The 23,790-nt window shown below is 41.8% G+C and overlaps 2 protein-coding genes across 2 annotated transcripts in view; one reads left to right on the forward strand and one right to left on the reverse strand.

The window, feature by feature from the left end:
- Positions 1-4,459, forward strand: LOC140330457 (alanine aminotransferase 2-like). The gene is made up of 3 exons (XM_072410595.1): positions 1-172; positions 1,557-1,669; positions 3,487-4,459. Exons 1-3 carry the CDS (start codon positions 119-121, stop codon positions 3,575-3,577), a joined length of 258 nt encoding a protein of 85 aa, XP_072266696.1. The 5' UTR covers positions 1-118; the 3' UTR covers positions 3,578-4,459.
- Positions 4,460-5,855: 1,396 nt separating this feature from the next.
- Positions 5,856-23,790, reverse strand: part of LOC140330458 (alanine aminotransferase 2-like) — a 22,434-nt gene continuing 4,499 nt past the window's right edge. The window contains exons 3-13 of the mRNA XM_072410596.1: positions 15,688-15,825; positions 14,943-15,032; positions 14,466-14,574; positions 12,802-12,935; positions 12,130-12,373; positions 11,536-11,615; positions 9,863-9,999; positions 7,855-8,026; positions 7,163-7,318; positions 6,793-6,905; positions 5,856-6,054 (exon numbers count right to left, since the gene is read on the reverse strand). Of these exons, the coding sequence (XP_072266697.1) occupies positions 5,964-6,054; positions 6,793-6,905; positions 7,163-7,318; positions 7,855-8,026; positions 9,863-9,999; positions 11,536-11,615; positions 12,130-12,373; positions 12,802-12,935; positions 14,466-14,574; positions 14,943-15,032; positions 15,688-15,810 (1,449 nt within the window). The 5' untranslated portion in view covers positions 15,811-15,825 and the 3' untranslated portion in view covers positions 5,856-5,963. The remainder of the gene's footprint in view (positions 6,055-6,792; positions 6,906-7,162; positions 7,319-7,854; positions 8,027-9,862; positions 10,000-11,535; positions 11,616-12,129; positions 12,374-12,801; positions 12,936-14,465; positions 14,575-14,942; positions 15,033-15,687; positions 15,826-23,790) is intronic.

The following is a 23,790-nucleotide window of genomic DNA, read 5'->3' on the forward strand; positions in this document are numbered from 1 at the left end:
CTTTCCATTTCTCCAGGAGAAGCAAGCAGTTCTGGGTAATCTGGCAGAGAAAGCGAGACTGACGGAGGAAATCCTGAACCAGGCGCCCGGGATACGCTGTAACCCCGTCCAGGGTGCTATGTACTCATTTCCCAGGATTGAGATCCCAGAGAGAGCCATCAAACTGGCACAGGTGAGCCGCTAAGAGAGATGTGCACTGATTGGATCTTGGGAGGTCATGTGACTTCAGAGAATTTTTGCGGTTCATTAACCGGGGACTTTATACTGCCATGGCATTAAAGAAGATAACATTCTGCTGAATTTATCATATAAAGAAGATTTCAACCCGAACTAGATAATAATTAGTAAACTTGGTGCACAGTCTACCATAAACAACAATTAAGATGTGTTCCCACCTTTTTTTATTTCTTTGTTGCATCTCAGCATTGCTGACCTCATGGAACCTTTTTGCAGCTTTTTCCAGAGGTGACTGCATGGCATCATCCAGGACAAGATTCCTGAGATATGTGTATTAAAAAACAGACACCATGGGGAGCAAACATGACAGGGTGACAACACAGGAACACAACTGCAATACAAGAATAGAGCGTTGTCACCCTATAACAGGAAGAACCTCCATGGCAGAATCACCTTGGATTCTTTTTTATTAGCTGCAGATTTTATAACATTGAAAAGGACACTAACCAAAGATTGAGATTTGTCTTATTGGGTCTTTGGAAACCTTCAAACATAAAAAAGTCAGCCCAGTGCAGCCATTTTAAGGTCATGTGACCTTCTCTCCTCCTAAATTTGCAAATTTTATTTAGAATAAAACACCTGAATGGTAAAAGTGTCCTTGTAGTCATTGAATTATTGAAGCTTGACACTGCTGCAAGAGTAGGTGGCTCTAGGAAGAATCAACTTCTATTCCAAGCTACCCAAAAGCTCCAACACCCAGCTAGCGCTCCAAAGCCAAGGAGAATCTCAGCAGAATTTGGACCTTTTACCCGCACTCCACCTAGGGGCCAACATAGGGAGGTGCGGATGGTGCCGCTGCACAAAGACTAGTAATGGGCACCCAAGCCAGTTCTACATCCACCATTGGTCTATTACGGTGGTGGGCGCACTCTCTATCCAATACCAAATCTTGGGATGCAGAAAGAAGCAGGGCAAAGCTTTGTCTGATAAATTTATATCAGAATTAAAATAATCTCACATCTTAGGCTTTGGAAATTCTTAAAGAATGAAGTTGGCATTACACACAGATAATTATTGGTCCTGTCAATGGTATATAAGTGCCATTTATATAACGGTATTCTTGCTATAATATAGGAAAGGAACACAATGATTAAACTGCAAAACTGAGTGATATTTTGCACATAAAGAGTGATGGATCTGAGTTGTCTGTAACAATCCCTTACCCTGCTCAGTAGGATCTGGAAGTTTTCCTGATTCCCTGCACTGACCTTTGTAGAACAAGTTATTGTGATATATGATGGGCCTGCGTATTCTTCAGTCTTGCCATGTATGTAACCAATGGTATTTCTTTTCTTGTGATCCCTTCTGATCTCCTCCAGGAGGAAGGCCAGGCCCCGGATATGTTCTTCTGCATGAAGTTGCTGGAGGAAACTGGAATCTGCGTCGTTCCCGGGAGAGGCTTTGGGCAGAGGGAAGGAACTCATCACTTCAGGTAGGTACCAGGTAATCGTACCCAGCCAATCAGACACTGGCCAGGGACTTATCTGACCTCTATAGCAAACAAGAATTATCACTGGGGACTTCAAAGTTACAGCTCTAGGTTCAATCTCCTTCCTATAGTCTGTTACTTCCCCTAAATCCTAGATTGTAAGCTCTTCGGGGAAGGGTCCCCTCCTCCTGTGTCACTGTCTGTATCCGTCTGTTATATTACACGCTGCATAATATGTTGACGGTATATAAATTCTGTTTAATAATAACTATTCTTTATTGCATTATGGAAGAAGTGCTGCAAAGAAAGCTTCATCTATATCAATGCTTCTTAACGAGAGTTCCTCTAAAGCAGGGATGTCAAACTCTGGCCCGCGGGCCAAATCTGGCCCGAAACATCCTTTTTTTTTGGCACCCAAAACAATTCTAAATATGAATTGCACCCCCCACCACTACTGCAGTAAGTCAAAGTGGGCCAGCTGCAATTCACATTAAGCTGCTGTTCTATAGACGCAAGTGATGCCACTACTAAGACTCGCATCTCTATACCAGCGGCCTCTCTGCCTATGCGTGGCCCCGCAATTTATAGATGCAAGTGATGCCGGGAATTGTAGTAGCGGCATCATTCGTGTCTATTGATCAGCAGCCCATGCGTGGACTATGAGCCTATGAGTTTATACTGACAGGTAAGCCAGAGAATTGTTTAGAGTATGGTAGAGTAAGGCGTCTTGTTTCTTCTTATTGTTTTTTCTAATTGTTTTACTTTGCCATAGAATGCAGCGATTCATTTGGTTTCACATTGCATTTTCTGGCAAAGTAAAACAATTACAAAAAAATAAGAAGAAGTCACAAGATGACTTTCCCTACCAGACAACTGACAACCATGCAGATTACACCAAAGTGAAAGTTTTGTCACACTCCAGGATAAACAAAATCCCAAAAAGACTTCTCTTCCGCATAGCTTATTGCGGTCTTTTTATATTTCTATCATGCAGTACTCTGGGGATCTATTTATGGAATCTGGCATTCACTAAATCATCTCCTTGTGGGGGATCTCCCAGGTTCATGCATTTCTTTGAATGTCAGATTCACTGCTTTATAAATAGACCCCTAAGGGTAGGGGCACACTCATTCTACACTATAAATTTCAAGTTTGGCCCACGAAATGCTCAAAGTTTTTCATTTCGGCCCTCTGTGTATTTGAGTTTGATACCCCTGCTCCAGAGATTGCTGGGGTTCCTTGAGCAATGAGCAGTTTGTGCCTCTTAGATCAGTTCAATGATTTTTTGGCTATCTGTAAGGGTGCCATTCTTCCCAGTGGCCTGCAATGTAAGAGGAATTATTCCTACTGACCACCACACTAATATACTGTGAGCTGTGCATATAATAATAATAGAGAAGGTTCTCAGAAGAGCTAAAAGTTATTTCATGGTAGAAAAGTTGAGAAATGCTGATCTATACTATGCAAGGTTTGGGTCACAGAGGTGCTGGAGTTGCAAATTGGTTGGAGAATAAATAGAGAAACTTATTGGAACTTGGTACTTGAAGTCCCTGCTGCCATTTCTTGTTTGATGCACTCCTGGTGGGTAAGATCACTGCCCAGGGCACCTTATGCATGGAGAAGAATTTTAATATTCATTGGCATTTCTAACCTTCTTGATCAGACCCACATTAAGGTGTTATTGGACTCCAGGGGTCTGTGGTAGGTAGGATCACTGCCCAGGGCATCACATATATAGAGAAGTGCAGACATCCAATCTTCATCAATGTTATCGAGCCTTGTACTGGTCCTGGAAAGTGACCCTTTCTCTCTCCCCCCAGGATGACCATTCTGCCACCAACCGAAAAGCTGAAGATCTTGGTGGAGCGACTGAAGGATTTCCACCAGAAGTTCGTCCAGGAATATTCCTAAATGCTGATATCCCGAAGCCGGAAAGATCTCGGATGACGATGCCTTAAAGGAGGGACGCGTCCAATAAACCGTAGCCGCTCTATAGATTCTGCACCTTTCTACGTCGGCCAAGTTTGTTTTGTGTGCCAATATTTGCCTAAAGCGTAAAACAGATTCTTCCAGCACGCCAGGCGGTGGCAGCCGCTTGGCTTCGACTTGCCGGAAAGATTGAAATCTCTCTGGTGATGGAGCACTTAGATTGTAGAACTTTTTTAATATGTTGTAACGCATGATCATTCATAGTACTTGGTTGGCATTCTGCATAGACAGGACTTCACTAGGAAATTCTCAGCCATGGAAGAGCTACGCCATGTAACTACTAGGTGCCTACTGATCACATGACACGTCACCAACATCATGCGGATTTCAAATTTTTACCTTTTGTTTTAATTACCGATGGCCCTTTCCCCAAATCTTCTAAAGGGGGTGGCTGTGTCCCCATTCATAGATCCTGACAAATGCCATTCCGAGTGGAGATCCACTTTCCATCTCACGCTGCTGAAATCGTAAATCTCACTGGATGACGCTGCTATGCAAACTACGATGAACTGAAATCTCCGCTCGCTGGTAAACACCATTTCTAAAGGCCAAGTTTTAGCTTTGTCGGCCCATCGGGCTTTAGCAGATCTTTTATTGCCTTACTCCAAGGTGGCCCTTTTGGTGCGGTGACCCCACTGAGGGGCAGCTGAGCTTTGTAGATGACTCTGCTGTGAAGTTCTTAAATCTTAAGGGTAATTTTTATTGTAATAAAAGTTGGGTTGGAAGAGGAAGATTGAAAAAATATATGAAAAGGGCTCGCATAACGGTGTCTTAAAAATTAGCCAATAAAGATTGTAATAAAGATTGATGTATGATTTTTGTTCATATAAATCCGATAAACCAAGACTGCATTCTAAATTATGAACATGGATTATATGTCAGGCTGATCAATTCAGCACATGGTTTATATCTCATTGATTGGACCATGCAGATATTTAACTCAAAGGCCTTCAGTTTCCACTCCTGAATTCTGTCTGAACTCTATGACCTCATTATAAGTTCACATCTCATCCAATAAACACATTAAGGCTAATTTATTAAAGCCTGTAGAAGACTAACATAAGAGAACCTGGGTCATACTGCAAATCTGGATTTTTTTAAAAATACTTTGCTATTTTGCAAATGTTTTCAATCCTGGACCAGATCTATTCCAGGTTTGCTAGATCTCCCAGGTTCTCCCATGATAGTATAATCCAATCTTTAATAAAACAGGCCCATTGTGTTAAAAGGGAAAATCAATTGACATCTATGGATGTTTAGAAAATGAGCAGTCAGTTTGCAGAAGTTCTAGGATGATAGCATGATAGGTTCTAGGTGTTTATCCTAAATGGTACAAAGCATGGTGCTGCTGTAGTGTACATAGTAGTGTACATAGAAGCTTTTTGAAAATGTTCAAAAAAGTTTGCATATGAACATTAATTAAAATCTGTGTTACCATCAAAATTTGGCTATCAATTACCCGAGAGAATTAGCAAATTTCCACGTGTGTTATGCAGGAGCGGTGGCACTGGATCTCCCCTACCCAACCCTGAATATGTGTATGAGCCAGAATAACATAACCCCTGCGCATGTGTATGGGAATTTATTCATTCCTGGCAGCCGGCCATGCCGGGATAATACACTGAATGACCTATGTAGACCTTATATAGAAATTATAAACAGGCAGTTAGGTTTATTTTATTGCAAAAATAACATCACCCATTCATTCTGCCATCTTATACCTCCCTGTTATCTCCTTTTTTACCACTTTAATTCCCAAAGATTTCAGGTGGGATGCTTTATATTTACATTCGCTTTATGTTCTCATTCCCACCCCACAAATTAGGCTGAAAATGAGCTATCATCCTATTATGGGTCAGGATCAGAAATAAAACTAAATGAGAAGTTCTTTAAGAGTCAGCCTGCCGAAATATTTTACCTTAGTTATAGGTGGAGTTTGAGGTTACTTTTGGGGGTGTCGGTGGTAAAGTCTTCCTAGACATACATTTCGGGGTCCTGCAGAGCCTCCAGTTTCATAATATATATAAATCCATTAGGAATGGTGGGAGCCTCATCAGCATTGGGCTCCCTCTAAATGACCCTCCTAAATCTCAAATTGACATCAACAAGATCTGTAATCATTTTGAGCCTTTCCCAAATTTTCGCACCTGATTTTGTTCATATGATAGGGACAAGGGATATCACCACACCTTGCTGCAGATATATTACAAGTTCGGTTTATTGTGGAGTGCAAAGATTTGGGGTGGAGTGTGGGCAGAGGCCCATGAATATTATTATAATTATTATTTCTGTGTGATTCGGAGGCCGCTCAGGAATATTCCTGGAGAAATTTTGCATGGAATTCTACGATCTTTTCCAGGATGGATTTCAGTTCCTCCAGAGGGTGAAGCAGAGAGATCCTGGAATACACAAAGCAAATTATTTTATATTTGATTACATTGACCTGGGGATATCCCTGATATATGAACCCCCGGGGTGGTTACATAGTGATACCCCATATCTCCAGGCTATTTGTATTCTTTTCTATATAGAACATAGTAATGCCCCCCATCCCTGGGCAATAATAACTAAAAGGGGGCATAAAGAATAGTGAACAGTGATGCCCCTATGCCCAGCCTATAGTACCAAGGGGGGCTGTCATGAATAGAACACAATGATCCTTAATCTGTAGGATCGGATCTGTCATTCACAAGTGACACCCCCCATCCCCAGCCTAGATTACCCTGGGAGGAAGAGAGGGCTCTGTCATACTTCCGCCTATACTAACCCTATGAATAAAGGGGGCTCATATCTGAATTTATGAAATACAGTGCCCCCATTCCCAGATTTAATTACCCCAAGAGGAAATAGGGGGTTCGCCATGTATATAACACATTGACCCCCACTTGAGTGCACCCATATTATCTGCTTTTTGGGGTTATCATTTTCCCCCCTGTATACTCATACATAGTCATCAGTATCCCGCCATACACAATAAAGAACCCAACCTTTAGGTAAGTTCCATTCCTCCAAACAGGAACGGTAAGTCACACAAGTGGTCCTGCCTAAAGCAGGGCTGCAGACAAACCTGCTGGTGAAAACTATTACTATTATTTTATATATATTTATTTGTATGAAATGTTTAGGGAGACACTTACCTGAAGTGGTAAGTCCCCTTTGCTTGGCCAAAGCTGGTCCCATCCACCAATACGATGCCGGTCTCTTCCAGGAGAAGGTGGCAGAAGAATATGTCAGGTGCCTGGCCCCGCCCCTGAGGAACAACACAGCTGTCACTGATAATGTCACTATTATGTTGTACTTATGAGAAGAATGTCCGGACGTGTTCTCTGGGGTCACCATAATGGGGAAAAGGGATCATTGGATAATTCCAGCCTGTCATAGAATTATTCTCCTTGCTATGGTGAGTGTGGAAATACGTAACGTGTAATGCGGTTGTTGCAGACCAGAATGAGCCCGGGACATTGGTTGGGTGGCACACTCCAGGTGTATCTGTACCATTTACCTTACCTGTGCCAGGCTGATAGCTCTCTCTGGGATCTGTATACGGGGAAAGGCGTACAGAGCACCCTGAATGGGGTTACAGCAGATTCCTGGAGCGCGGTTAAATATTTCCTCCGCCAGCCGAGCTTTTTCCAGCTGAGTGCTCAGCAGATTCTGTGCTTCCTATGGAATAAGATAAAGAAAGCAGGAAAGTGGTCTTATATAAAAACCCCTCCCCCACCCACCTTCATATCACCTGACTTTTACACTTTCCCGTCACTTTCACTGAGCCATATATAAAGTTTGCTTTTTGTGGTAATGTATTATATCTGATTTTGGCATTAATGACACAACCCGGAGTCCTTTATCTACCTTCCCTCCCTAGAAATTGGTGAATATACCCAATTTAGGGTCCATTATCACCAGAGCAGCTCTATAGGAGGGTGAGAAGAATATTTGCCATGAAGAAGAAAATTAGCAATCACATGACAACGATCTGCAGGGACAATGTGCTGCTGAGCCAATAAAAAGAGGTTTGTCATGTGACCAGGACAAGGAGGGAGGGGTCAGAAGATAAGCACTGCCCACTAGGAGCCCCCAACTTTAGCACCGTGGCGTAAAGAAGACTTCTCTATCTACCAGAATCTCTAACAATAATGTAATATAACATATGTTCTTTATATGACCCCCAGGCAGGGCAAATTGTATCTTACACTCACCGCTTGGAAAGACTCATAGGAGGTATCTCCAGGCTGTGGGGGGTCCACCAGCACCTCCAGAGTCAACACAGCAATGACAGAGGGAATATCAAAAGATTTCAGGATCCCAAAGTAGTTAAACACTGCCTGGTCCACGTTAACAAATTCAATGTAGCCGGAACGGAGACCGCACCTGGGGGGAGGGGAGAAAAAACATTTATCATTTTTGCATTAACAACACTTTGTAAATATCTATTGATCATTGTCACTCTATAACTAGTAATATTAGTAACTAACTATTAACTAATAACTATTAGTAATAACTAAAATACTAATTAAAAGACAAAAATAAAAATAATTAGGTAAATTAGGTTAAATAAAATTAATTAGGTAAAATAAAAACTCAATACACAAAGTTTTAGTGCAAAAATATGGATTTAGATTTCAGCTATGCCACTGTAATTTAAGCTGGGTGTGGGGTAGAGATTTCAGTGGCACACTTTTAGAAAATGTTAAGAAAAAGTTCAGATTAAATATACCCCTTTGATTGGAAAATATAGCGTAAACTACCCCAAGGATCTTACAAGGGCATCGGTGTTGTATGGATGAAATGGACCAATAATGTTTTTTCACAGTAAGTTGAAGCCTGATGAAACTCAAAATTGAACGATGCAAATTCTAATAGCAATCAGGCTGATATGAAGGTACAAACAGCATACAGATGCATTATGGTATAATATCCATTTCACCAATGATTGCACACTGCACTGCAGCTTCTTCCCCTCATTTCTGATGTTAGCTGATGGGAGGGCTAATCAGATTTGACCATGTGAAACCTAGAGTAGCAAGAAGAACTGATTCCCAGCTACATTTCCCAGGATCTCTGCAGGAAGCAGGACGTGTAATCACTATTTAAAAGAAAAATAGAAGGCAAGAGAGGTCCCGGGTGTGTGGATTGGTGAACAGCCAGGCACTCCAACACAATAGGGGGAATTTAAATATTTCATTTCTTTATTATCCACAGATCAGCAAGAATTCATTAGGAATTTGCCACGTTTAATTTTGGTTGGGGTTTTACCTAATAGATTGTAAGCTCTTCGGAGCAGGGTCCTCTCCTCCTCCTGTGTCACTGTCTGTATCTGTCTGTCATCTGCAACCCCTATTTCATGTACAGCGCTGCGTAATATGTTGGCGCTATATAAATCCTATTTATTACTAATAATAATAATAATAATAAAATGTGCTCAGTCTGAGATAAAACGTTTTATAGTCTTATAAGTCCATAAAGGTGGAGTCCTTGGTAACATTTTCCTTATAGTTGAACTCAGCCTATTCATAATTTATATTTAAATCCATCATATAACTTCTAAAATAATAATAATGTGAAGGATTTCTTATAAAGAGCTTTACATATTTAAAGAGATCTAATAAATGATCTCCTCTCCTCCAGAATGTGATGGTGGAGGTCACATTATCAAAATGCAAAATTTGGATTTTAGGTAAAGCTACATTTGCTTATGTAAACTATCTGATCCAGGATCCCACTCCATCCCAGTGAGGCAGAATAGGCTAGTTGCCCTCAGAAGATGCACAGAGGGGTTCTTTGTTTCCGCTGGACTAAACTGCACCCCTAGCCGCTCTCTTCGCTCCTCCAATGACTTACTAATGACTTTTCTAGAGCTGCCCCGATTCCCTGGAATGGTCTTCCTCGTCCTATTCGTCTTGCTCCTACTTCCTGCTCATTTAAAACCCAACGCTTCAACCTCACCTACCCGTCTTCTTTTGTGTCTTCAACCCTCACTACTTCCCACCATTCCATATCCCTCCTCCTACTGTGTGATACTTCCCCCACCTCTTAGATTGTAAGCTCTTCGGGGCAGGGTCCTCTCCTCCTGTGTCACTGTCTGTATCTGTCTGATCTTTGCAACCCCTATTTAATATACAGCGCTGCGTAATATGTTGGCGATATATAAATACTGGATAATATTATTAATATTATTAATAAATGGATGTAATATTAACCACTCACTCTCCACTGATCCCCTTAGAGATGGAGTAGATGGACACCAGCTGAACCCGCTCAGAATACTCCGGACCCATTTCAAACAGAACTTTCTTAAAGGAATGAAAAACCACCCCTGGGGCGAAGACATTCTCCTGATAGACCTGCAGCAGAGCAGAAAGAGAAATGTTTAGAAATGGCCGTACAGAAGAATAACCACTAGGAGAGGTCCAATACGATGAGCCAGCCTGACGTCATACACCTGAGCTGCACACAGGAAAGAGAACCGGTCATAGATGGAAGATAAATGCTTATAATGACAAATTTATCAGAAATAGTGAAGCGAGAGCGCAGGTCACCACATGATGCAGGGAGAACAAATGTTTGCATTATACAGATAGGAAGTCAGAGGATTCCAGGAGGATCAGCAGTTGGATTCACAATTTTTGCAACATTTAGGGGAGTGAATCCCATTATTCATTTCTATCTGTCTTTTCTTACTATTGTGCATGGAGAAGAAAGTGATCAACACCCCCACCTCTTAGATTGTAAGCTCTTCTGGGCAGGGTCCTCTCCTCCTTCTGTGTCACTTGTTCCTGTCTGTCTTTCATTTGCAACCTTTATTTAATGTACAGCGCTGCGTAATATGTTGGCGCTATATAAATCCTGTTTATTAAGATTAATAAATAATAATAATAATTCCTAGATGATCCCAGAAACATCTGGATGATTTTTAGGGCCAGTAATGTTCTTTACACACTCCACCACTATTCCTATTATTATTATTAATAATAATAAACTGCATTTATATAGCGCCAGCATATTACGCAGCGCTGTACATTAGGGGGTTACAAATGACAGACAGATACAGACAGTGACACAGGAGGAGGAGAGGACCCTGCCCCGGAGAGCTTACAATCTAGTAGACTATACAATACAAAAAAAACTTTCTAAATTGTCTAACCTAGCATATACATGGTGCTGTATTTATAAATTATTCCCTGTTAATTCGCTCTAGATTGATTCATAATTCCATGAATTTATCTCCCATCCTGTATGTAAATTCCCCCACCTACTGGATTGTAAGCTCTTCAGGGCAGGGTGCTCTCCTCCTGTATCACTGTCTGTATATGTCTGTCATTTGCAACCCCTATTTAATGTAGAGCGCTGCGTAATATGTTGGAGCTATAAAAATCCTGTTTATTATTAATAATAATAATAATAATAATAATAATTTATACAGATGGCATTTTCTTATTGTGACAGCGGTGCACATTTGAGATTGGCCACTAGGTGACAGAACAAGTCATTGATTTAATAGAAACTGAAATGAGGTGTAGAGAGAATTCAACATCTGTCAGTAAATTTCAGATTAATTTACAGGGGAATCATTTAAAAATAGAGCCAGTAAGCCATGGTTTGTATGTGCATTAGATGGAGTGAGAAAAGTTAGAAAACCCACTGGATATTATTTTTTTTTTTTATTTCTTCATTATAGGGGTTCCTACCACGTCCCATGGATCTGCGATTATTCTATAACATGTAAACTGTAGGAGCCAGAACATCCAAAGATTGATAAGGACAGCCCATGAGTAACTGACAAGCAGGTGTGGTCATACCATTCAGGGGTGGGTCAAAAAAGGTAGACGGGGACACATACATTTTTAGGTGGGCTTTCTCTATAGAAATAATAACAGCACCTCATCCGCGAAGAGCAGCAGGTTCTCTTCAGCAGCCACTCTTATGATAACCTCCATGTTGTCTCTGGATAGAACGTGTCCTGTAAATAGAAGAATGTACATTTGTTATACAAAATAGATTGCAAAGTATTTCAGTCACCCTCTCCCTGAGAACATTGGGGAGCAACACAGAAGTGACCTCCTCAGGATGAAGCTGCTTTTCCATTGGCTGAGGGAGTGTCCTAAACCATTTACCACCTGTATTATATGAAGGTCCAGGACCGGGCTGTGCTCCCTGGCAGGGGTTCGGGAATCACTGAAGCAGATGAACAGAATTAAAATTCTTGTGATGCAGCAAACATTCCTAGCTGTGATATCCTTTCTGTATTGGATACTCAGATTGGTTCAGAGGATGATTGTGGCTCTTGATTGATGTGAAAGGGTTAAAGCTGCGGTATTTTTCTATAAATTAAGTGTTAATTAAAAGGGGGAGCTATTCATCTGCCTAGAGGGCATCTTTGAACATAATCTAGCTCTGGAGATAGTATTCCGCATGTATATATATATATAGGGGTAATCATGTGCACAGTGAAGGCTGACGAAGCAGATTGGTACCGGTGGGATTCCCAGGATTGATGGCACATAGGACCTTCGGGTTGCAGTGTTGGCGAGCAGCACGGATTGATTCCCGAATATTTTCCTCATTCACTGCCCATCCGCGTTCTTCGTCCAGGACATATTCCACCTTGGTGGCACCAAACAAGGCGATGGCATCACCATAGAGCGGGTAATATGGCACAGGGACCACAAATCCCGTCTTCAGCGGGGACTCTTCATCTGCTGCCAGCGCCAGCGCGTTCTGCAGAGACAAATGGAGAGATATATCAGAAACTGATGCCAGACTGGCACTGGGGGTGGCACAGAAAATAATCCGTGTGGTGGACAATGTCTCCTTTACAAGACATGGAGCTGTGAATGGGGCCCCAATGTTCATTATTTCAGCTCCCTGCACCCTCTGCCAATTGGGGCCTTGGAGAAAGTGTGGCCCCTGGGCAATTGTTCAGTCCTCCTTTCCTGGAAAACCAGGATGTGTCTGATGGTAACAGGTTCTCTTTAGGAAAAAATTCCAGTCTTTAGACTATCTATAATATTTGTTTTTTTACCCCCATTTGTGTCCCCTTGGGGAGATTTCTCCTCACTTCCTGCCCCAAGCCTGTCCACAAAAGAATATAAAAAGAACTGAATTAGCAATAAGTTTGAAGACTCCATCTCGTCCCCCAGACTCACCAGAACGGCCTTCGACATCCCCCCAGACACCACAATATTCTTGGGGTCACTAGGGACACCCCCATCCCTCTGCTCAATGAACTTGGCGATCTTGCGGGGCAGAACCTGAGTGATGTAAGTTGGGTTGTAGCTGCCTGAGGAGACACAAAGAGAAATTTCTGGGATTCAACCTCCGCCAATCAAATACGTACCTGTCTGTAATATAGATTAGGAGAAAAAAAGCTTGGAAGTCCTCCAATCACAGAGCTCCTTGCACAGAAAGGAGCTCCTTTGTGAATGGAGAAAAGCAGGTCACATGATCAGTATTATTCTAGGTGTATAAAATACCCCAATTTTAAGCGGGTAAATATAAGATACTACATATGAATATTTTGTATTATTGCTGGAATTTTCAATTCCTTTTTGCATGTTCTTCTTTTTCTCTTCTGCTGTAAAAAAGCCAGCTGTACACAATGCTCAATAGTTCAAGTTGCAATAAACACACATGGTGAGCAATGACCCTACAACACTCCCTTACCATCATGATGCAGGGAGAGAATTTGAAAACAATAAAGCTCCTCTTTCCAGCCTTAGGGATCCCCTCTCATTATAATACCCAGAGATAATAAAAATTAGTGAGCTAAGCGCGCCAAGATATAATAATATTTATGTGCTTTTATTGAAGACTTTAATTTTAGAAAAGAAAATAATTAAAAAGTAAAATAAAATCATTTTGTTTTTATTTCATGGGAGTAAAAGTAATTATAGAATTAGTTATCATGCATTCATGTTGAATTTTTATAGTTTTTTTTTATTGAAGAAATAAGTTACAAAAAAATTAGACGAAAAGAAAAACAACATAAAGAAAAGCACATGCAGGTGTGTTTATGAATGATTCGCCTGTCATTCGCTCTAAATTCGTCCATAGTATTCGTTTGCACATTTGCAATTCCTATTTTGACAACTGTGCACTTTGACAATTGGCCACTAGGTGGCAGCACGAGTTCATCATTTGTCAGTGAATTTCAGGTGAATTGATAGAGGAATAATTGATAAAAGGAATAAATAGACCCCATAAATACATTTGGGAAATTTATAAGAACTGTTCGTTTAACAATGTTGTTTTCCTTTACATAATAATGTAAAAAAAAATATATAAAATAAAAGAACCAATAAACTACAGGTAGTCCCTGAGTTAGGAACATCCGACGTACGGACGACTCCTAGATATGAACGTGTGCAGTACAGAGGCTTGATGGGGGAGAAGGGGGCAGTTCACATGACTTGCAGAGGAAATTTTGTGCTGTCCTGCAAACTCTGCAGTTGTTTCTTTTTGTATATCAAAGCACAGCACAGGTATTGAATGTCTAGGCTCCATAAAGTTTTTTTTCTTTTTTTTGCTTTGTTTGGGATTAACTCACATTGAGGATTTTATACAGTAACTGACACCACGCTGCCTAATAATATGTTAAGGCAAATATCTGTCCTAATTGCATTTATTAAAATAAAGAACCAGATCCGACTTACATACAAATTCAACTTAGGAACAAACCTACAGTCCCTATCTCGTATGTAACCCGGGGACTACCTGTATTGACTTTATATTACCATATATCAGGCATTGAGTTCAAGGCACCTGTTTGAACAATTCCAAACAGACCCCACCCCCGAGGGACCGCACTCACCCACTGAATTGTTATCCAATGTCTTCAAGATCTCCCGGGCCCGACGTTTAGCGTCTTCTGCAAAGTTGTCCGTGTCCAGCAACTCCGGGTAGGTACACAGAGCGGCCACCTGCAGAGAGGGGAAGAAGTGGCCCTATTCTGTAATTCCATCAAATCCATTATATGCAGAATATCCCAGCTCTGCTACAAAATTCGTTTTTGTTTTTTTATTACGGGATATAGAATATACAAACAGATATAGATTGTAGGATTGTATGACTACATGAAAATCATACAGAAACATATTTCCTATATATCCTATAGGGCCACATAAAGTTTATGGGGCCACACATAGATTATAGGGCCCCATATAAATGGTGGGCCATGCACAGATAATAGGACACTCTGTTAGACCAGCAATTGGCAATAAGACGTGTTGTCCTGTAAATTTGGCAAATTAATCGGTGGTGTCGTTGAGTTCCATCACCGCCCCCTCACCTGTCTCAGGAAAGTGCGTGGTTTGTGCCCCATGGCCTGCTGGTCCCCGAAATGGCATTTTGTGAGCTTCTTAAAAGGCTTGACTATCCCCTGAGATGAAGAAAAAAGAATATTTAGACATGATACAAACTTCTCTAGAACAAACCCTATATCTGAGCCATTTTCATAGGAAGGGCCCCACCCAGACATGATGGAAGGGATGGGCAGCAGTGTCATCAACTAACACACATACCAGTTCTGTTCACAGCCAGGGGGCGCCCTCTTCACTGACACATACACATGATGTGGAGGTCAGCCCACTCAAGAACAGTATATCATTAAACAGCAGAACCGTGGGGGCGGGGTAATTGGGAGACCTTTTGTCTTAATGATGATTCCTTTGCTGAGATTTTTATACATTTCAAGTGCTACATTCACCCAACTATGCCCAAATCTAGTACAACTCACACTACTTCATGCCATATTCAAAGAATGGAATCACAGCTTCCAGGATTCACCCACCATATGCAGATCTTCATTTTTCTTTTGGCAGGACAACTCCTCATGGGAGGATCCTTTTTAATTGGGCGGAGCCTGTACAGGATGTCTTTATAGCAGTCCCTCCATTTATGGAATTCAGTGTATTCAGATACATTTAGCATTCCCCAATAAATCTAGAAGAATGTTGCAGGAAGGAAGTGGACTCTCCACGACTCCTCTGTATTTTCATTGTCCCCAGCCAATCAACACTCCCATCCCATCTCACCTGATCGATCTCCTGCTGGATCTCCAACGCTCGGGCCAACACTGACCCCAAAATAGGGACCTTCACATCCAGCACCGCCTGGTTCATCGTCTCCAGGTTCAGTAGCCGCTTTCTGGGCGCCATTTTTTTCTTTGGTCACTGTGATAAAGAGAGAGAGAGATATCAACAAGTATCAGAATACAGGGGCCCCTGGGTTGTGTCGGGCCCTACTCCAGAAGTGACCACAGTGCTGCTTAGTGATCCATAGCTACAACTGTTCTGGCCAGGAACATCATGCGGTGATCTGCCAGTCCACCATGAGACAAAGGTTCAATTGTTCAATGCCAAAGATCTTCACCAACAGCTGCATAATATGGGGGCCCCATTCAGGGGCAGGAAAGAAAACGGGGCTCTGGATGGTTAGGAAGTGGGGGTTCTAAATGTATAGCGTTCAGCTCCCTGTAACCGCTGTCATTCTGTCAACTAGGGCACAGGGGAAGGTAGGTGGCCCTGGGCAATTTTCAAATTTGCCCCAGCCCTTAGCAGAGCGATCTGTTTAGCCAATCAGTTCGGAACCTCCAATGATGTTGCTGGAATTTTGGTGACTCTAATCTATTGAAATTGAAATCTAACTGCTGAGTAAATGGCCATAGATGCACAAGCAAAGAAAATTCACCCAAATGTTCACCCAAAACATTCACCCTTTGCTAGACAACCCACATACAGAGCTGTTTGACTGTACCTGTAGTCCAGCATTCCCCCCCCCCTTCCCCGCTATGGTGGTACCTGTAGTCCAGCAGTGTTGGGTGTGTGGGCAGTGCCGGGGTAATGAGTGCGATATAATGACTCTGCTCCGGTCTGCAGGTTAGTGTATAATCAGCAGGTAAGTCATTTATTAACCCCAAGGATCATCGTCTGGATGTTCAGCATTTACATCGCCCCCCAGGGGTCACAGAGCACCACTGACCCTGTATTCCTGGCTCCTCTCCACGTGTGATCTGCTGCTTTACATTTACATTTGTCTCTGGCATCTGATTGGTTGCTCACATTCACCCTATTTATTACCATTCACATTGTGACGTGTACATACCCCAGCGGAGTGAATCCTGGAGATGATATACTGTGCTCCTTCTATAGGCTGATCGTCTGTCAAGGCTGTGTAGGGAGCGGCCCCTCGCGATGTTCTGGGGTAAATGCCCTTGTGGCCCCGTGTTTATTACATGAAGATATCGGCACGTTTTACAATCTATGAGATCTTAGTTAATATTTACTCTCAGCGTTCAGAGAGCGATGTCAGCCAAGATTTATGGTATAGCTGTCACACCCTCCCCCCCCGGGCATTTCTGGGGGGGAACCTCAGGACAAACCGTCCCTAGAATCGGGGCATCCATATTGTACAATCTGACCACTGACCAGCAGATCTGGAATGTGACATTTGTAGTGGAGAGGTGGCTCAGGTTGGCTCTGCTCTCTCCTCCTATCAGCATGCTTCTTGTAAAAAAAAATGGAATGATGTTTTAAAAAATAGCTGCATTTCTTTGCTCCCCTCCATAAGCAAATGCAGCTTAGAAGGAGGTCAGGTGCAGGTCAGGTGCAGGTCAGGACTTGATTTCAGCTGATGAAGAAGGAAGGAGCAGCTCAATGAGTGAATCAGTTTTAACATGGAGAATTCTGATAAGAGGAGAGAGCTGTGATGGGAACGGAGCTCATTACTGTGCTGCTCCTCCTTTTACCTTCCAGCCACAGGCTTGGCAATCTATGACTGCCTGGGCTGGGCTGAATGTCATTCATCCTGAGACACTAGAAAATAAATAGGGGACAACTTCTGATTTAAGGTGATTATTGCAACAATTTATTTTGCTGATTTTTTCTGTTTTCTTCAGTTTTATGCTTGGCCTCCTTTTTTGGATTTGTGGGGTTGCTGTTGCAGCTTTTGTCCTCTAGATGGCAATAGCACCCTTCATAAAGGAGACCCACGACCTCCCTTCTGCTGAATAAAATAAATTCCAGGAAACCATAAAATCCAAATCCAGAACTTGGTAAGACAAAACACATCCTAATCACAAAGGTCAGGACTTGGCCCGGGGCCCCGAAATACCAATCAGTGGTGCAGGACAAAGAGCTGCGCTGTCAGAATGGTGCTGAGGCATTCCGGAAAGTTCTGCCGGAGAGGAGACAACGGCCATTGTTAGAGCTGTGAAAGACACAAATGAAATGTTTTTTAAAAAAAATAAAATATATGGAAGCACCCAAAGTAGACTTGACATCGGTCTTTTGCAGGGCCAGAGCGTGAGAGAAAAAAGCAGCACAAGAGGCCAATCAGTTTGTGTGCTGAGCATGTGGATAGGAGAAGAGAGAAGAGTGACTAAGAAAAGAGCTCATTGCTATGCTCCTCCTCCTTTCACTACCCAATCACAGATTTTGGGCTGGTCCAGGACATTATGTGCTCAATGCTGCCCAACTGACTGAGGACATCTAGTGACAGAAATAAAGTACTGCAGGTGAACGTATATAGGATATAAGCTACAGAAAAGGTAGAAATGGTTGGGATTTCCCCATTATCCTGCAGCAAAGGAAATTCCAGAATGTTGGTGCACATAAAATCCCAAAAATGATATTTTTGGAGAAGGGTCAGACCCCCTGGATTTTCTACACCTTAGTGATTTTCTTACTTCCTGTTGTCTCTGCAGGACAGGAAATGAAGAAAAATCTCCACAGAAGAAAAGAAAAATACTTGACAGGGCTTTTAATGATTTCTTGCTCAATACAAAACTCAAAAAACATAATTGTAGGCAATAGCTATATAAACCTAAAGTGGGAGGAGCTAAATAAACCTCCAGCCTATCATTTAGTGGGATGAGCTATGTAAACCCCCAGCTTATCTGATAGTGGGAGGAGCTAGATAAATCTCTGGCCTATCAGATAGTGGGAGGAGCTACTTAAACCTATCTGAAAGTGAGAGGGGCTACATAACTTTTATTCTGATAGGGGGAGGAGCTAGATCGAATTCTAGCCTATCAAATAATAGGAGGAGCTAGATAAACCTCTTGCCTATTAGATAGTGGGAGGAGCTACAACAATAGAACAACCTACATAAGGAGCTACATGAACACCCAGTACATCTGATAGTGGGAGGAGCTATTGAACCATCAGTCTAACTGATAATGGGAGGAGCTATGCAAACCTCTATCCTATCAGATAGTGGGAGGAGCTAGATAAACTTCTTGGGGGAGGGTCTACATGAACAACCAGCCCATGCAATAGTGGGAGGTGCTACTTAAACCTATAGTCTAACTGATGGTGGGAGGAGCTATGCAAATCCTCATCCTATCTGATAGTGGGAGGAGCTAGATAAACCTCCAGCCTTTTTAGATAGTGGGTGGGGCTAAATTACCCTCCAGCATGATAGTAGGAGGGGCTAGATAGACCTCCAACCTATCCGATAATGGGAGGTGCTACATAACACTTTACCTATCTGGTAGCGGGAGGAGTTACACAATCCTCTATCTGATAGGCTGGAGGTGTATCTAGCTCCTCCCACTAGTATTTTATAGTCATTCCCTACAGTGAATCTTTTTTTGAGTTGCAGGGACCAGCAGGTGTAGCTTTTGAAGAAACAATGTTTGTTGTCACCAGGCCAAGCAGGCTGCAGCCTATGGCACCCCGATCTTTGGGGGCAGCAGGTTTTCCCTCTCAATCACTAAATCTCAGCCACTTATTTACAGAAATTCATTTCATTGGTAAAACTTGGATTTGTTTCCCATTGAGGATAACAGAAATGGTTTTCCCAGCACTTGGCAATGACCCCTCCCCCACTATTTTTCTGTAAATTACCGGAAAATGTGAGAATTACGAAAAAGAGAAAAATATTTTCCCTGCGTAGCTGCACACGGCGGAGCCTGCAGAGTGACTGATCCAGCTTTTTTAGGAACCACCCAAACGGCCAATTCCATGATCCGCTGCCCACAAATAACAGCCGAGTGGGCACCGGACGAGCCAAGAATGCCAGGAATTTCCCCAGTTCCAGTGATTCATTAATCCCAGCATGGCACATCAACCAGATAATATCAGCCAATGATTCCCCATATCCAGAGCTGGGGGTACAATGTATCCAATCAGGGGACAGTATGAGGGTTAGTTACCCACAGCAATGACTGATAGATTCTCATTGGCTAGACAGAATAGGACCCTGGGCATTTGGGCCCCCAAATGCAGAGCATCCCAGCACCCTGCACACCTGCTTTTAAATCATTTAAGGGACCCCCACCTTAAAACCTACCCCGCTGATTGGTTGAGCTGTTGACATTAATAGGGCTGACAATGTATAATCCTCGCTCTCTCTAGATATTGGATAAATTCCCGGGCTCTGCTACTCTCTAAATAAATGCTCCACTATGACATGTGATATCCTACAGCAACCAATCTAAATTCAGCATTTAGCAGCCTACATAGGAATGACCAATCAAAGCTCTTTCTGATTGTATTTTACTCCCAGGCCTTATTCTCATTGGATGGCACCGGAGCTACTGGGGAAATAATAAAATTGCTCCCTGGCTGATAATACAAACCATCAGGCTGCCATTTATAATGTGAAATCATTATGGAGACAGAAAGTCAGGACTGAGGCACTCCTCACACAACTGATTCACGCCAGCCGCCATGTGTAGGCTGACACATGGCAGTCATTTTATGGCAAGGCAAATATGTAACAGCTGCAAATCCTAAAACAGCCCAGAGGTGGATTTGGCCGGTCTAAATATGAGAACAGAATTGAATTCCCCCCATTTATAGTTCTAAAATGATTCAAATTGTATTTTAAAGTGTATGGCAGCAGGGTGACAACGCTAAGCTGTGGCTATGCGGTGTTGTCAGCTCCTTCAGGTTCTCGCATTGTGCAGGTTTGAGATCAGGTGACATCTCTTCTTCCAAATGTACAAAAATCTGTGCATGAGTGAGATCAAACACTTTTATTATACATTTGAGAAAAGCCCCAGGTGACACAGGTGTTATATTGGGCATACGCAGAAAGAGCAGCCCGCAGCCTCCTTAAATATGTGACAAGGGGCTGCAACAAAAAAAAAGTTAAAATTCAAAATAAATTATTAAAATAATTAAAAAAAAACATTATATGAAAAGGAAAGCCACCATTTATTTATTTTTTAAAATGTGATGACAGGTCTGCTTTAATCCCGGTGGCTACAATTCATGCTCCATTCAGATTGTCTCTTTTTGTAGCCACCCCATTGTGCTGTAAAGAGCTGAGACTACAAAGGTGACCACTCCCGTCCATACCAACACAGTGCAAGGAATCATGGGAAATGGAGTTTTTCTATAGGTAGGAAGCTGCAGCTGCTCTGCTGCCATCTAGTGGCCTGAAATAAGGTATATGTATTGCATGTATCCTAGGTTAAAGGACAATGATGGGTGTGTCTGGCACAGGGGGGTCACTAGTTTGTATAATGATCACAGGATGTTGGAGACCTCCAATTTTCAAAAATGACAATTAGGGCTGGTACACATGGGCAGAGTAATTCTTTTGGTACATTTTGATTGGAAATAGATACATTGTTTCATGTGTACAAATAATTTAATTTTGATCATTTTCTGTAAGGAAAAAGCAATTGGAAGGGCAGAATTTGGCACATGTGTGTGCAGTGGTTTTAGGCTTCTGACTGGTTATTTGCAAAAATGGCAGCGGATCTGCTGGAGTGTGCCAGGTCTTAAACCACAAGCTCTTTTCCACAGCCCCGCCATGTGATAAATTATTAAGGATAACGTGGTAATGTGATCTCCGAGTCTCTATGAATAGACATGGCGGTGGCAGTTTTGTAGGGGGGTATTAATGACTCAGAGGTGGCCGATGTCTGAGTCACCCCCTATGGGTCAGACCTCTCATGTGCTGCCAGGGAATGTGTAGACTGGGCGAGGAAGGGGTTCTGTGCCAGGCCAGATGGGGGGTGGGGGTCAGAAATGTACAATAATACCCCAGACTTCTGGAGCATTCTTTGCACACCATCACAACCGGATTTATCCCAGAGAAATATCCGAGAGGAGAATTTAACCCCTCCGGAACAATAGACGGAAATTCTATTTGGCAATGGAAACTGAAATCTCTTCCTGATTGGCATGAAGAATATTGAATAATTGATTGATTCCCTGATCAATATTGAATAATATTAATATATATTGACCACTTCCGGGGATGGCTGTCCATGAGAAGGATGGAAGGATTGGTAAAGCTCTGCCCCACACAATGGCGGACATAGCCAACAGATAATTGTAACTAATCAATCGATATATGGCAATCAAATTATGGGGATATCAGAATCAAATAATTGGTATAGTAACATTGTATATTGGAATAGGGGAACCAAAGGGAAGTGGGTGTGTATTGGTAACTAACCAATGGAGATATAGAGTCATATGATGGGAATCAACTGATGGAGTATGGAAAGAAAACAGTGAGGTTTTAGAAACCAAATGAGGGAATATGGATCTTGAATGATGAGATTTTGGTAACTGACCGATGGGCATATGGAAACTAAATAATGGGATATGTAACCAAATAATGAGGAAAAGGAACAGAATATTGGGGGTATGTGAACCAAATAAAGGTCCAGGAATCAAATGAAGGAATTCTGGTAACTAACCAATGGAGATATGGAATCATATGAGGGGGATATCACAATCAAATGATGCCAATTGGAAACAAAATAAGGGAATATAGAAATCAAATTAGGAAATTATGAAGATAAGGGTATCAAATAATGGAGGTATGGGAACCAAAAAAGTATGAGTATGAAAACTAAATCTTGGGACATGGAAACCAAATAATGGGATATGGAACTGAATAATGCAGAATGGGAACTTCATACTGGGGGAATGCAAAAATTGTTATAAAAATTACATGTTGGAGTTTGGGAAACAAATGTTGGGTATATGGGAATCAAATGATGAGATAGTTGTAACTAACCAATTGAGATATAGGAATCAAATGATAGGGGTATTAAAATAAAATGATGGGGTATAGGAACAACATATTGGGGTTTGGAGAACCAAGTGGGAGGAATATAGAAATCAAATTATGGGATTATGGTAACTAATAAATGGAGATATGGGAATCAAATGATAGAACACAGGAACCAAATTATAGTGGTATGGGATCCAAATGATGGATATGCTAACCAAATAGAGGGGCAAGAAAAGTAAATATTGGGGTTATGTGAACCAAATAATTGTATTAGGAATCAAATATTGGAGTAGGGGGTACCAAATGGGCAAAGGAAGGGGCGAGGGGGTTGTATAGGAATCAATTGAACAAACTCTGGTAACTAACCAATGGACATATGGAGTCATATGATGGGGGTATCAGAATCAACTGATGGAGTATAGAAACAAAATATTAATGTTATAGAAACCAAATAGGGAAATCAAATGAGATTTTGGTACCTAATCAAAGAAGAAAGGGGTATCAAATAATAGGGGTATAGAAACTATATATTGGGACATGGAACTGAATAATGAGGAATGGGAACTACGGTATATATTGCTGGTATGTGAACCAAATAAAGGTATAGGAATTAAATGTTGGAGTATGGGAAACACATTTTGGGGATATAGGAATGAAATTTGGGGATTTCCAATTTTTTTGGTAACCAATGAAGATATGGGAATCAATTTATCTTCTTCAGTCTTGAGAACATTAATAAATCAGGTCCATTGCACATATATTGTAATATTATAACCGTACCACGCTGAACATTACATATAGTGAAAGTACTGCAAAAATGGGAAATGTAGAAGTCCATCACTATTGGAGCAATAAATCTGTGAAAGATTGTATGAGAAGTTATCTGCAGCATTATGATTGTTCAGCATTTGGTGCAGGTTGCAGGGTTGTTAGGAATGAAATGGTGCAGCCCTTCCTCTCCCGGTTCTGGGCGATGCCTGCGTCTTCCTTTGGGTTCCCTGTGGAACCACAATCAGGGGGAGTCACAAGGATTATATCCGCCCAAGATCTGGGAGAGTCGGCCATTCCCTGTATTATTCCCATGTTTATGGCTTGCAGAGAGAGAGGAATGAGAAGGTGAAAAGTCCTTTCTACATAACCTTCTACAAAGAAAA

Source organism: Pyxicephalus adspersus, chromosome 5 (assembly GCF_032062135.1).
Source record: "Pyxicephalus adspersus chromosome 5, UCB_Pads_2.0, whole genome shotgun sequence".
Lineage (NCBI taxonomy): Eukaryota > Metazoa > Chordata > Amphibia > Anura > Pyxicephalidae > Pyxicephalus > Pyxicephalus adspersus.